The sequence below is a fragment of the Leucopleurus acutus genome (genome assembly GCF_964270905.1).
Source record: "Leucopleurus acutus genome assembly, chromosome: 11".
Lineage (NCBI taxonomy): Eukaryota > Metazoa > Chordata > Mammalia > Artiodactyla > Delphinidae > Leucopleurus > Leucopleurus acutus.
In genome coordinates this window covers 17,863,474-17,879,633 of record NC_139152.1, presented here as the reverse complement: position 1 = coordinate 17,879,633, position 16,160 = coordinate 17,863,474, and the positions used below count along the sequence as shown (strand labels likewise).

The window sequence follows — 16,160 nt, the reverse complement described above, 5'->3', positions numbered from 1 at the left end:
GGTTCCAGATAATTTAGTATTATACATTCCAATTTGTTCATTCCCTAGATTCTTTGATACCACACCACTGGGACTGATTCTCAATCGCTTTTCAGCTGATACAAATATCATTGATCAGGTGAGTGCCCGAGTTACTTCCAAGTTCAAAATTAAATTTCTCAGTGTAAGCTAAATAACATTTTAAGATAAATCATGATTCCTGTTAACAATAGAGGATTTCTAAAACTTAAATGAAAGCATTCATATCAATATTACATATATGCATAAATGATTTCTGGAATAAAATCTTAAAGGAAAACCTTAATTCAAAAAAATTTATGCATGTGGAAGAGGATACTTAGAGAATCAGCGTGAAATAAAGAGAAATAGCAAGGAATGAACATTAAAATTTTTTATGTAAAAAGAAGTGATTTTGATCAATGTTGTATCACCATTCGCAGTGGAGGTGTTGTAAAGTTCTTAAAGCTTAGTATTAACACAGAGTGTCTCCCAGAAGTAAAGAATGGAATACCGAGCTGTCTTAGATGTCCTTTACTTTTGTTAGATTGGCTCTTGAATGAGAGAAACTTTAGATGGTGTGATATCTTAAGGAATATTTCAAGGATGCCCAGTTTAGTCTTAGGTCCTTAGGCTCTAGAAGTTTGTCCTGAAGTTAAAGACCTCAAACTCTGAAATTGGATCACCTCATGAACTGACTCCTTAGGGTGACTGAGCAAAGACTTGGCAAATCCAGCCCTTTCCTTTTCTGATTTTCTAGAGTGGCCTTAAGAACACCTAAATTACCATCAATTTAGTAAAAGAATGGTGCATGCAGCTGACTAAAATGTATGCTGAAAAATTTTGATGTTTTCACAATATTGGTGTCAGGTCATGCTACACCTAAAACACTTCCTAAGAAATACATGTTGGAAAAGAAGAGACAGAACACTCCTTATTTGGAAGATGATGCTCTTGCTACCTAGAGAGTCCGAAACAGTCAGTACAATAAAGAACCAACTAGAAAGTTAAGCAGAATATCTACATATGATATAAAACTCAGTAACTTTCTCTACACCAATTAAAAATTATGTGAAAAATAAAGTTCACTTATAATAACAACAAAAACTATGAAAAGAAAAATAAGCATAATATGAAGAAAAGTGATCCAACAATCTGAAAATCATAAAAATCATATATATATATATACAATTTCCCTATCAGATACCTAAAAAATACTATAAAATTAAAACACTCTGATGATCACAGAAAACAAGCAGATCAAAAGAACAAAGTGGAAAACTCAAAGACACCAGTATATCTTGAATCAGTAAGAAAAGGAATATTTTTTCAGTAAAGGGTGTTGGGACAATTAACTACCTATAAAATACAAAGCAAATTCACATGTAATAAAGAGGGCCATCTAAAAACAAAACTATAAAATAAAATGTAGGAGAGTAGTTTTAGAATTTTGGGTGGGAAAGGTCTTTATAAGTAAGACACAAAACTCAGAAACAATAAGAGAAAAGGCCAACAGAAATGACTCTAAAATTTTAAACTTCTATTGAGCCAAAAGCATCAGAGACGTATTTAAAATGTAATAGATTCATTGGGAGAAAAACTGGCAACCTATGTAAGGAAATAGGATAAACATCGATGATACATAAAGGGCATCTAAAAATCAATAAGGAAGATAAACAAGCCAATGAAAAATGTGCAAAGAATATGAGCAAGCATTAAATTAAATTAATAGAGGAATAGCTAAATACGTTTTTTAATGCTATGCAGCTGTTAAAAAGAAATAGATTTGTATATAGCGGCATGGGAAGGTTTACAATCCATCTTGTTCAGTGCAAATGGACAAATAAGGTTTAGAGTATAGTGCTATTTGTATAAAATCCCACAAGATAAATAGGTAGATAGGTAAATAACTGACCAAAGATAAGTAGATAGGTTATGGATAAACAATGGGAAGTGAGTGAAGTTGAAGGAGTGATGAATTGCTTATAATGAAAATGTTTGTATACTACTTTTGGAACTAATTATATAACTATGTTAATATAAAATTCATGATTTGAGGGCTTCCCTGGTGGCACAGTGGTTAGGAATCCACCTGCCAATGCAGGGGACACGGGTTTGAACCCTGGTCGGGGAGGATCCCACATGCTGCAGAGCAACTAGGCCCGTGTGCCAAACTGCTGAGCCTGCGCCCTAGAGCCCGTGAGCCACAGCTACTGAGCCCGCGTGCCTGGAGCCCATGCTCCACAGCAAGAGAAGCCATTGCAAGCCCGCGCACCGCAACAAAGAGTGGCCCCCGCTCGCCGCAACAAGAGAGGGCCTGAGTGTGGCAGCGAAGACCCAATGCAGCCAAAAATAAATAAATAAAATAAATAAATTTATAAAAAATAAAAATAAATTAATGATTTGTTGCCTTAAAACCAATGTTTTATTTGAGCTAAAACATTTTCCTTTCAAACCACCTTTTTAACAGCATATCCCTCCAACTTTGGAATCTCTAACTCGCTCAACACTGCTCTGCGTGTCTGCCATTGGCATGATTTCTTATGCTACCCCTGTGTTCCTGGTTGCACTTGTGCCTCTTGGGGTCGCCTTTTATTTTATCCAGAAATACTTCCGAGTGGCCTCTAAGTAAGTAAAATAATGCACTATTCATCTTCAAAAGCCCATGTATTTGATTGTGATCCAGATTGGCTGTAACATTTTTCAAGATAAGGTATGGAATTTGGAAATGAAATCTAATTTAACTAGATGAAACCTATCCTGATACTATGTTTCATTTGAAGAGATATTTTGTTTCTGTAATTGGTTATCTAAGCCTTACATAGTTCTGGATTTATATTAACAAGTGGATTGAGCCCAATTTTTCATTCCATGGTACTTTTTCTGAACATGGCATTGACAGAAAACTTATGAAATCAAATATAGTCCCAAAGGATAAGTGATTTAATATTGTTATATTCCACAAGTGGGGAGGAAAAAAAGTAAAATATTTTCAAATGAGTAAAATGCACTCCATAAAAGATTAGTAGAAGTAAAAAGAGGTTAAAGAGATAAATCAGAGTGATAACTATAAAAGTGGAGAATCTTGAATGTCTGGTAGGAGTGCTGTAACTTTAAGAGGTTGGAAATTTTTAGATTGGATCATTTAACACGCCCTTGAATATCCAGCCAAATAAATAAAAGATAGCCATGGATTGTAAATTCTTCTGTTAATATAAGATTTGTTATTTGCTGAGATGTTGAAAAATTAAGTGAAATATAGTACCAGTTGTTTTGAAATTTCCAATTTAACTTTGAAGTCCATGCTTTAAATAATACAGTAAATTTTATATTATCGCAGTAATCACTTTATTTCAGCAAACACTTATCAAGCATTGTGTGTTGTAAATAACTGTGTAAGCCATGTGGCAGAGCAAGAGATCAACATGGCAAGGAACGATTCTCAAGAAACTTACAGTCTCTTGGGAAGATAAAAAATAAATAAGGTAACCCTTATATGTGGATCAAGTGCTGGAATAGGAAAGCAGGTATTGAGTTTATTCAGTAAAATGAAAAGATTTAATAGGACTTGAGTGCAGGGAAAATGAAAAAAATCAGGTAACAAGAAAAGGCAAGATTATTGTTGGGAACCTCTGGATATATCTGCAACATTTCTTAATTTAAAAATATATATATAGTTGTTTCTCCCTCAGGGCTGTGAATTAGGATCCTTCAAATGTTATGTTAAATCAAATGCTATGTTAAATCTAGGGATGCGTTTTCATCCCTAGCCTCTTCCCTTTGCTGTAGCAAGTTCAGACCAAAAGGAAGAGGCTAGCCATCAAATTCGCTCTTTCATTTCTTCTGGTATTATTGTTCCGTTTTGTTTTCTGGTATTATTGTTGAGGCTGCTTGCTGGAGGGGCAGAAAAGTTCAGATACTTCATTTCTGCTGGCTGTTTCCAAATCTCACTGTGCCTTCTCACCACTGATATTCAACCGTCATGGTTTACTTCAGTCTCATACTCATTTGGGCCTGTTTTCACTCCTGGGCAACACAAATTGAGTGCAAAAGCCAGGCAAATATTCTTAGTTCATTACAAATTTGAATTGTGAATTCTGTTCATTATAAGTAAGAATAATCTGTTAACATTGATAGTTAAAATATGCAGGGGATGAATTATTTTTAAAGGATGAACATTGATAATGGATTATAAGCCATTCTTCTTTGAAATTCTATGAAAGTTCGCAAATAGGACCACGTGATACTAAATCTCACAGACAAAAAGTCACTTCTAGATGTTGAGGTTCTGCAAGACTCACCCATGCTGGAAAGCTCAGTCAGTTTAACAATTTTTTTTTTTTTTTGCGGTACGCGGGCCTCTGACTATTGTGGCCTCTCCCATTGCGGAGCACAGGCTCTGGACACGCAGGCCCAGCGGCCATGGCTCACGGGCCCAGCCGCTCCGCGGCATGTTGGATCTTCCCGGACTGGGGCACAAACCCGTGTCCCCTGCCTCGGCAGGCCAGGTGGACTCTCAACCACTGCACCACCAGGGAAGCCCTAACAGACTATTTTGTAAACACCAAAGGGAATGAAGGTGGGGCACTAGCTACAGGACATGCCATGAAATTTTGAATATCTAAAATCAAAGACCTTATGTGTGGTTAGCTCTGTAAGTAAACATTTCCTGCTTACAAGAATACATGATCAAGCTGTACCCTCACCTTTTTGGTTCCATAAAATACAGTCCTATAAGCAGAGTTTCCTCCTTCCTCATTTTTTCCCTTTCATGACAAACCTCAATGTAGTGACCACCTGTTACTGGTGTCAAATTTACAAATAGTCACTTTTCTGTTTAAAAATAGCAGACTCTTTACATTCCTTCATATTCATCCTCCTCCTCCCCCCCTTTCCCTCCCCTCATTGCAGTTTCTGTAGTGAGTAAATCCATTTTAGAAACTTAAAAAAAAAAGACTTTGCGTTTGGTTGTGGGATGACCCAGGCAACCCAGAATAGCCTAAGATTATGTAACTAACAGTTGAAGATTACGTTAACAGTGTACTCGGTTCCCTTGACTCTGGAAGGTGAATGTTAGCACTGCTACTCTCATTCCCTCGACCCCAAAGACCCCGAGAAAGACAGAAAAAAGCCTGAAAAGAAAAAAACAGGCATGTTTTGAAATGTGTGATATAAATCTTAGCCTATTTTCTAGAAACGCTAGCTTATGTGATTTAAAAAGTTATCATGAGTGTGCATCTTTATGGAAAGGGTCCTACTCAGGCATTTGTCCACCAGACATTCATTGAGTGCTTTATATACCTGTAAATATATATTTACACTCGGAGGACCAGTGAATACAAGTTCCATTTAGGCAGGGATTCAGTTTCATTGTGGCAGAAGCCAAACTCGTTACCTGTTTCTTCAAATATCTTTATTCTCTGTCCCCCATCCTGGTAAATAGTACTGTCATTTTCCAAGGCTGCTGAGTAATTACCAAGTCATATTGGACTCTCCTCTCTTTTTTCATTTTAGTTTATTTTTTAATTGAAGGATAGTTAATTTACAATGTTGTATTAGTTTCAGGTGTACAGCAAAGTGATTCAGTTATACACACACACACACACACACATATTTATATTCTTTTTCAGATTACTTTCCATTATAGGTTATTACCAGATATTAAGTATAGTTCCCTGTGCTGTACAGTAGGTTCTTGTTGTTTGCCTACTTTATATATGGTAGTGTGTATATGTTAATCCCAAACTCCTAATTTATCTCTCCCCCCATCCCCTTTGGAAACCGTAGGTTTGTTTTCTATATCTGTGTGGCTCTCCTCTCTTATTCACTCTGCTACAAGTTGACTGTAGCAGTTTAGAAAGCTACTTCTAGCAGGCGATCTCACAATCTCCCCTTATTTTAAATTTCACCCACATCACAATAATTAAGAACTTTTAAAAAAATTTCTTACATAGACTATCTTTACTCGCTGATTCTCTTCCATCCTTTACACTGTCTCCCAAGTTACGTTGCTTTAACCCAGCTCTGATCATTTTATTTCTAGTCCTCAGTGTTTTCTCCCAGACCATCCAGGATCTTCTACAGTCTAGCCCTGCCCATTGTTTTTCCAGCCTCTTCCCACTACAACACAAAGGATTCTGGCACCAGCCAGATTGAACTTGCCAGTTATTTAGTCTTCTGTGCTTGCTCTTGTTTGTTCCCTCAGCTGGAATGCATTTCTTCTTGTCTGTTTGGTTGAAGCCCTCCGCATGCTTAAGATTTGGCCTAAATCTCCACCTGCTCAAAGAAAATATTTCCCATCTCCTACATATAAATTAATGGCTTATTCCTCTGTGTCCCCATAACAGTTTACTTTAGCTGTGATACAAAGCTGATATTTTTGTACAACACATAATATTCAGCCTGGACCTGTATTTATTATACGTACTTATCTTTCCCTTCCTCTTTAGATTGTAAGCTGTTGAAGTTCTTGTTAATTGAGTGCTAGAGGAAAATAGCTGCGATGACAAATAATAACCTTAATTTAGAATGAATGCAGTAGTCTATGAGTCTGAAGAAGTGTAAGGTTTATTTTTGCACTTGTCTCTGTCCTAGGGATCTCCAGGAACTTGATGATACTACCCAGCTCCCTCTGCTTTGCCACTTCTCAGAAACTGCTGAAGGACTCACCACTATTCGGGCATTTAGGTGAGTAAACATGTTTTCCTTTTGTTGATTAGGCAGTTACATCATCAACAAATATTTACCTACATATAACTGATCATTGCTCCCATTTTTGGATGCCCACTGTGTGTGTGGCCGTGTTTTAAACTAGTAGTAAGAAAAACGTGGCAGTAAATGATCACAGAGTTTAATCTTTTGAAATTTTAATAAGAATAAAGAAAGAATTAAGCATCATGTTGGAAGGATACTAGCTGTGGGGTTTAGACCAGGCTTTTAAATTCCCTAGCCTCATCTCTGAAATGGGGAAATCAGTTTCGCTTCTTAGGCTTGTTGGACTAATGATATAATGCATGTAAGGCATTAACCACAGTGGTTAGCAGAAAAACACCCAACATAGAAGTTAAAATAAATGTATTAATAATAATAATAAAAGAAATATTATTACACCAAAGTTATTTTAGGATTTAATCAGTTTTCTTGAATGTTGGTAAATAGAGTAATATCCCAAGCTTTTCATCAAGAGTGTCTGCTTAATACAGGAAGAATTACCCGACCCTCTTTTCCCTGTTCAGGTAAAATCAGAAAAGAAGGTGGCATCATTGAATGTTTCATTTACTCTAGAAAATCAACATCTTAAAGTATTATATATTTCTGCAGTGCTAAATGCAAACATGTATTGATTTCTGTTTTTAAATTAATTAATTTTTTATACAGCAGGTCTTATTAGTTATCCACTTTATACATATTAGTGTATGTATGTCAACCCCAATCTCCCAGTTCATCCCACCACCCCCCGCCCCGCTTTCCCCCCTTGGTGTCCATACATTTGTTCTCTACATCTGTGTCTCTATTTCTGCCATGCAAACCAGTTCATCTGTATCATTTTTCTAGATTCCACATATATGCGTTAATGTATGATATTTGTTTTTCTCTTTCTGACTTACTTCACTCTGTATGACAGTCTCTAGATCCATCCACGTACCTACAAATGACCCAATTTCATTCTTTTTTATGTCTGAGTAGTATTCCATTGTATATATATACCTCATCTTCTTTATCCATTCGTCTGTCGATGGTCATTTAGGTACTTCCGTGACCTGGCTATTGTAAATAGTGCTGCAGTGAACACTGTGGAACATGACTCTTTTTGAATTATGGTTTTCTCAGGGTATATGCCCAGGAGTGGGATTGCTGGGTCATATGGTAGTTCTATTTTTAGTTTTTTAAGGAATCTCCATACTGTTCTCCATAGTGGCTGTATCAATTTACATTCCCACCAACAGTGCAAGAGGGTTCCCTTTTCTCCACACCCTCTCCAGCATTTGTTGTTTGTAGATTTCCTGATGATGCCCATTCTAACCAGTGTGAGGGAATACCTCACTGTAGTTTTGATTTGCATTTCTCTAATGATAAGTGATGTTGAGCATCTTTTCATGTGCCTCTTGGCCATCTGTATGTCTTCTTTAGAGAAATGTCTATATAGGTCTTCTGCCCATTTTTTGATTGGGTTTGTTTTTTTAATGTTGAGCTACATGAGTTGTTTATATATTTGCAGATTAATCCTTTGTCCATTGATTCATCTGCAAATATTTTCTCCTATTCTGAGGGTTGTCTTTTCGTCTTGTTTATGGTTTCCTTTCCTGTGCAAAAGCTTTTAAGTTCCATTAGGTCCCATTTGTTTATTTTTGTTTTTATTTCCATTACTCTAAGAGGTGGGTCAAAAAAGATGTTACTGTGATTTATGTCAGAGTGTTCTTCCTATGTTTTCCTCTAACGGTTTTATAGTGTCTGGTATTACATTTAGGTCCATAATCCATTTTGAGTTTATTTTTGTGTATAGTGTTAGGGAGAGTTCTAATTTCATTCTTCTACATGTAGCTGTCCAGTTTTCTCAGCACCACTTATTGAAGAGACTGTCTTTTCTCCATTGTATATCCTTGCCTCCTTCGTCATAGATTAGTTGACCATAGGTGCATGGGTTTATCTCTGGGTTTTCTATCCTGTTCCATTGATCCATATTTCTGTTTTTGTGCCAGCACCATATTGTCTCGATTACTGTAGCTTTGTAGTATAGTCTGAAGTCAGGCAGTCTGATTCCTCCAGCTCCATTTTTTTCCCTCAAGATAGCTTTGGCTCTTCATTGTCTTTTGTGTCTCCATACAAATTTTAAGATTTTTTGTTCTAGTTCTGTAAAAAATGCCATTGGTAATTTGATAGGGATTGCATTGAATCTGTAGATTGCTTTGGGTAGTATAGTCATTTTCATCAAGAACATGGTGTATCTCTCCATCTGTTTGTGTCATCTTTGATTTCTTTCATCAGTGTCTTATAGTTTTCTGAGTACAGGTCTTTTACCTCCTTGGGTAGGTTTATTCCTAGGTATTTTATTCTTTTTGTTGCAATGGCAAATGGGAATGCTTCCTTAATTTCTCTTTCTGATGTTTCATTGTTGGTGTATAAGAATGAAAGAGATTTCTGTGCATTAATATTGTATCCTGCAACTTTACCAGTTTCATTGATTAGCTCTAGTAGTTTTATGGTAGCATCTTTAGGATTCTGTATGTATAGTATCATGTCATCTGCAAACAATGACAATTTTACTTCTTCTTTTCCAATTTGGATTCCTTTTATTTCTTTTTCTTCTCTGATTGCCATGGCTAGGACTTCCAAAACTATGTTGAATAATAGTGGCAAGAGTGGACATCTTTGTCTTGTTCCTGATCTTAGAGGAAATGCTTTCAGTTTTTCACCATTGAGGATGATGTTTGCTGTGCGTTTGTGGTATATGGCCTTTATTATGTTGAGATAGGTTCCCTCTATGCACACTTTCTGGAGAGTTTTTATCATAAATGGGTGTTGAATTTTGTCAAAAGCTTTTTCTGCATCTATTGAGATGATCATATAGTTTTTCTTCTTCGGTTGTTAATATGGTGTATCACATTGACTGATTTGCATATATTGAAGAAGACTTGCACCCCTGGGATAGATCACACTTGATCATGGTGTATGATCCTTTTAATGTGTTGTTGGATTCTGTTTGCTAGTATTTTGTTGAGGGTTTTTGCATCTATATTCATCAGTGATATTAGTCTATAATTTTGTTTTTTTGTAGTATCTTTGTCTGGTTTTGGTATCTGGGTGATGGTGGCCTCATAGAAAGAGTTTGGGAGTGTTCCTTCCTCTGCACTTTTTTGGAAGAGCTTGAGAAGGATGGATGTTAGCTCTTTTCTAAATGTTTGATAGAATTCACCTGTGAAGCCATCTGGTCCTGGACTTGTTTGTTGGAAGATTTTTAATCACAGTTTCAATTTCATTACTTGTGATCGGTCTGTTCATATTTTCTATTTCTTCCTGGTTCAGTCTTGGAAGGTTATACCTTTCTAAGAATTTGTCCTTTTCTTCCAGGTTGTTCATTTTATTGGCACAGATAGAGTTACTTGTAGTAGTTTCTTATGATGCTTTGTATTTCTGCAGTGTCCATTGTAACTTCTCCTTTTTCTTTTGTAATTTTTTTTTTTTTTGCGGTACGCAGGCCTCTCACTGTTGTGGCCTCTCCCGTTGCAGAGCACAGGCTCCGGACTTGCAGGCTCAGTGACCATGGCTCCCGGGCCTAGCTGCTCTGCGGCATGTGGGATCTGCTCGGACTGGGGCACAAACCCGTGTCCCCTGCATCGGTAGGCGGACTCTCAACCACTGTGCCACCAGGGAAGCCCTTTTGTAATTTTTTTGATTTGAGTCCTCTCACTGTCTGGCTAAAGGTTTATCAATTTTGTATACCTTCTCAAAGAACCAGCTTTTTGTTTTATTGATCTTTGTTATTGTTTCCTTCATTTGTTTTTCATTTATTTCTGGTCTGATCTTTATGATTTCTTTCCTTCTGATAACTTTGGGTTTTGTTTGTTCTTCTTTCTTTAATTCCTTTAGGTGTAAGGTTAGATTGTTTATTTGAGATTTTTCTTGTTTCTTAAGATAGGATTGTATTGCTATAAACTTCCCGCTTAGAACTGCTTTTGTTGCATCCCATAGGTTTTGGATCATCATGTTTTCATTGTCATTTGTTTCTAGGTATTTTTTGATTTTCTCTTTGATTTCTTCAGTGATCTCTTGGTCATTTAGTAGCACATTGTTTAACCTCCTTGTGTTTTTTACGTTTATTTCCCCTGTAATTTATTTCTAATCTCATAGCGTTGTGGTTGGAAAAGATGCTTGATATGTTTTCAGTTTTCTTAAATTTACCAAGGCTTAATTTGTGATCTACCCTGGAGAATGTTCCATGTGCACTTGAGAAGGAAATGTAGTGTAATCTGCTGTTTTCAGATGGAATGTCCTATAAATATCAGTTAAATCTATCTGGTCTGTTGTGTCATTTAAAGCTTGTGTTTCCTGATTAGTTTTCTGTTTGGATGATCTGTCCATTGGTGTAAATGAGGTGTTAAAGTCCCCCACAATTATTGTGTTACTGTCGATTTCCTCTTTTATAACAGTTAGCATTTGCCTTATGTATTGAGGTGCTCCTCTGTTAGGTGCATATATATTTACAATTGTTATATCTTCTTCTTGGATTGATCCCTTGATCATTATGTAGTGTCCTTTCTTGTCTCTTGTAACATTCTTTATTTTAAAGTTAATTTTATCTGATATGATTATTGCTATTCCAGCTTTCTTTTGATTTCCATTTGCATGGAATATCTTTTTCCATCCCCTCACTTTCAGTCTGTATGTGTCCCTAGGTTTGAAGTGGGTCTCTTGTAGACAACATATAGACTGGTCTTGTTTTTGTATCCATTCAGTGAGCCTGTGTCTTTTGGTTGGAACATTTAATCCATTCACATTTAAGGTAATTATCGATATGTATGCTCCTAGTACCATTTCCTTAATCGTTTTGTTTTTGTTTTTGTAGATCCTTTTCTTCTCTTGTGTTTCCCACTTAGAGAAGTTCCTTTAGTATTTGTGGTAGAGCTGGTTTAGTGGTGCTGAATTCTCTTGGCTTTTGCTTGTCTGTAAAGCTTTCGATTTCTCTGTTGAATCTGAATGAGATCCTTGCCAGAAAGAGTAATCTTGGTTGTAGGTACTTCCCTTTCATCACTTTAAATATATTGTGCCACTTCCTTCTGGTTTGTAGAGTTTCTGCAGAAAAATCAGCTGTTAACCTTATGGGAGTTCCCTTGTATGTTATTTGTCATTTTTCCTTTGTTGCTTTTAATAATTTTTCTTTGTCTTTAATTTTTGTCAGTTTGATTACTGTGTGTCTCAACATATTTCTCCTTGGGTTTATCCTGCCTGGGACTCTCTGTGCTTCCTGAGCTTGAGTGGCTATTTCCTTTCCCATGTTAGGGGAGTTTTCGACTATAATCTCTTCAGATATTTTCCCGGGTCCTTTCTCTCTCTCTTCTCCTTCTGGGACCTGTATAATGCAAATGTTGGTGCATTTAATGTTGTCCCAGAGGTCTCTTAGGCTGTCTTTATTTCTTTTCATTGTTTGCTCCACAGCAGTGAATTCCACCAGTCTGTCACTTATCCGTTCTTCTGCCTCAGTTATTCTGCTATTGATTCCTTCTAGTGTATTTTTCATTTCACTTATTGTATTGTTCATCTCTGTTTGTTTCTTCTTTAATTCTTCTAGGTGTTTGTTCTTTAATTCTTCTAGGTGTTTGTTAAACATTTCTTGCATCTTCTCGATCTTTGCCTCCATTCTTTTCCAAGGTCCTGGATCACCTTCACTATCATTATTCTGAATTCTTTTTCTGGAAGGTTGCCTATCTCCACTTCATTTAGTTGTTTCTCTGGGTTTTTATCTTGTTCCTTCATCTGGTACATAGTCCTCTGCCTTTTCATTTTGTCTGTCTTTCTGTGAATGTGGTTTTCATGCCACAGACTGCAGGATTGTAGTTCTTCTTGCTTCTATTGTCTGCCCTCTGGTGGATGAGACTATCTGAGAGGCTTGTGCAAGCTTCCTGATGGAAGAGACTGGTGGTGCGTAGAGCTGGGTGTTACTCTGGTGGGCAGAGCTCAGTAAAACTTTAATCTGTTTGTCTGCTGATGGGTGGGGCTGAGTTCCACCCCTGTTCATTGTTTGGCCTGAGGCAACCCAGCAATGGAGGCTACAGGCTCTTTGGTGGGGCTAATGGCGGACTCCGGGAGGGCTCATGCCAAGGAGTACTTCCCAGATCTTCTGCTGCCATTGTCCTTGTCCGCATGTTGAGCCACAGCCACCCCCTGCCTCTGCAGGAGACCCTCCAACACTAACTGGTAGGTCTGGTTCAGTCTTCTATGGGATCATTGCTCCTTCCCCTGGGTCCTGATGCACACCCTACTTTGTGTGTGCCCTCCAAGAGTGGAGTTGCTGTTTCCCCCAGTCCTGTCAAAGTCCTGCAATCAAATCCCGCTGGCCTTCAAAGTCTGATTCTCTGGGAATTCTTCCTCCCGCTGGACCCCCAAGTTGGGAGGCCTGATGTGGGTCTCAGAACCTTCACTCCAGTGGGTGGACTTCTGTGGTATAAGTGTTCTCCAGTTTGTGAGTCACCCACCCAGCGGTTACGGCACTTGATTTTATTGTGATTGCGCCCCTCCTACTGTCTCATTGCAGCTTCTCCTTTGTCTTTGGATATGAGGTATCTCTTTCAGTGAGTTCCAGTGTCTTCCTGTAGATGATTGTTCAGCAGTTAGTGGTGATCTGTATTGATTTCAATTAGAGATTTTTCTAACCTAAGAAATATTTGTATTACACATATGTATATATATATACATATAACTGAGTCAAAAAGTAGAATATAAAGATACAGCCATCATCTACAACATGCATCACAGAATTTCTACATATATCTACCTAGGTTTCATTGTGAAGCATTTATACTTTCCACAGTGGTGTGTTTTCCCATCAGAGTGTGCAGTGCCTCTTGTTGGAGATGGCAAAACCATTTATTGACTTTGAATGTAGGTATTAAGGTAAGATTTATGTTCTAATAGTAGCCAGCAATGCCCAGTGGTACTCATAAGTACACCATATTAAAAATTACATTTTTCCCCAAACAAGTCCTTTCAAGTTAAGTTATTTGAGTTTTGAACACATGCTAGCTGCTACTCTTGCTGCGGATATAGAAAGACTCCAAAGACATGGCCTTTTGTTTCTAACCGAGATAAATACCACAGAGAAAATGGATGGGATAACATGGCAGGTGGGGGATAATCAGTGACTGGATTCAGGCAAGCTGGTAGGTGGAAGAGTTGATGGGTTCAACTGAAAACAGCCTCTATTTTCTTGGTGAAGAACAAGGTCAGGTCATTTTCCGAGAGTGCTGAGGACTGGAATCACATAAAGCATTTTGAAGGAAATGATGATTTAGCATGAAAGAGAAACTTGATCAAAAGTCAACGTTTAGGGCTTCCCTGGTGGCGCAGTGGTTGAGAGTCCGCCTGCCGATGCAGGGGACATGGGTTCGTGCTCCGGTCCGGGAGGATCCCACATGCCGTGGAGCAGCTGGGCCCGTGAGCCATGGCCGCTGAGCCTGCGCGTCCGGAGCCTGTGCTCCGCAACGGGAGAGGCCACAACAGTGAGAGGCCTGCGTACCGCAAAAAAAAAAAAAAAGTCAACGTTTAGTTTTTTCACTTACCTTCTTCACCAGACACGTGAGCAGAATTTGGCTTGACTATTTCTAATTTTACATCAGGAAAATTCTAGAGAGCTGTAAGAAAGACAAACTATTACATGACATCTAAGACGTGAATGATGATCGGAAGACACGAAAGACAACCCAACTTTTATGTAGCAGTACATGCATCAGACTCATCCAGATTTAGATCTTCCACGGTTCATTTTTAAAGTAAATATAACGTACCACCAATATCAGCACTTTTAAATGAAAGGGAGTTTTACAATGTGGGGATAGTTTTGCTACCATGAAAAAAATTCTAGAATCTTTACATTTGGTAACTTGTGGTTAAGAATCAAACACATTCTTTTCCATCTATTTCTTCCTTTCTTTCAGGCTAGTAAGAGTCCCCAGAGTCCTCAACGCTTTGGAAAGTTCATATTTACTGATTAGGCTGCTTTCCTCCCCTGCGTTCAGGGTTCGTGGTGTACTCACAGGCAGTCGTGAACTCCCTCAAGTAGTTTACCACCAAAGGATCACAGTTAAATTAGACTGAGATTTCAGTGACCTTTCCTGCTTTTTTTTTGTGGTCTGACAGAATAAAGGTCTAAGAATGTTCAAAAGATGAGCTGGATGTGGATGAAAAGATACAGACTGAGTGTGTCAAAGTTTCCATTAGGAAAACAGAAGGGTTCTTGCCAAATAGAAACACACAGAAAGAATGTTCGCTGCATTTCCACCCCTCCCCTTTCACTGCTGCTTCAGATTGTTGCCAACTCCATTTACAAACTCTTTAAGAGTATATTTGCAACAATATCCCCAAACTAAAGGAAGAGTAAGGAGAGCCCCAGACAAAGCACTTTGTCACGGTGAAGGGTTTGATGTTCATCTCAAGTGGAGTCCACAGGCTTTGGTCCTAACGCCCCCCACCTCCACCCCCAATCTCTCCATCACCACAGCCCTCTAGGGAGAAGGCCCTGTCTCCTCCAGCCCCTGAACATGTTGAGTTTTCTCACTTCTGTTCCTTTGCTCATGTTGTTTCTGATACCTCCATTGCTTTGTCCCCCGTTGTTCACCTGAAAAATTCAGCCCATTTCTTAAAACCTCACTCAGACCATCTTCCTAGTCCTTTGTGAAACTTACTTAATCCATCTTTCCCCACCCTCCACCCCATTCCCTACCATTCTGATCCTCTGATCAGCCCAAATCATCACCTTCCTTTATGTTCACGTAGCATTTTGCGCATAGGGCCGTTAGGATTGGCTTCTGTGTTGTGCCTTCCTTACTTGTTCATACCATGCTTCCTTCCTTCGCTAAACAATGGGCTCCTCTAGGGCAGAGGTCGTGTCTTATTCGGACATATATATTCTAATGTCTCACCTAGTGCTCGTGCTTGATGAATGTTTCTGAATGAGTGGGTGACACCTAACAGTGCAAATACAGAATTGGCTATATCTGTTTACAGCTGAAATCCACTATCTCCGTAAATCCTGTAACCCTATGAGTCATCCTACCTTAATTATTCACTCTGTCCATCTCTAAAAGGGTCATCACCAGGGTAGTCCTCTTTCTCCGTCTGCTTAGTCCCACCCCAGTGCGTTGCTATTCAGCACAGGTCCTCCTGTGCATGGCATTTGGGTCAAGGCTACATAACTCAAAGTGAGGTCATTATTTGGCTCTGATGGCTGTATCCTTTGATTAGTGTAGCTCAGATGTTGCTGTCTGACTCAATTATCTGATTTTTTCTGGTTTGGCATATTGGAATGATCAGATTGATTGGATAAGCATCAAGTATCTGCTTTATATTGGCCTGTATGGATGGCTTCACGGGCCAAGTGAACACCCCACCCTGGACTTCTTCATTTTTGACATAGTGATTGCTTATTATAAACTTGTGAAAATTGATTTGAA

General features: G+C 38.3%; 1 protein-coding gene across 1 annotated transcript in view; it reads left to right on the top strand.

Moving 5' to 3' along the window:
• The window catches only part of ABCC9 (ATP binding cassette subfamily C member 9), a 147,304-nt gene that overhangs the window by 101,911 nt on the left and 29,233 nt on the right, over positions 1 to 16,160 (top strand). The window contains exons 29-31 of the mRNA XM_082849932.1: positions 49 to 118; positions 2,468 to 2,625; positions 6,592 to 6,684. Of these exons, the coding sequence (XP_082706058.1) occupies positions 49 to 118; positions 2,468 to 2,625; positions 6,592 to 6,684 (321 nt within the window). The remainder of the gene's footprint in view (positions 1 to 48; positions 119 to 2,467; positions 2,626 to 6,591; positions 6,685 to 16,160) is intronic.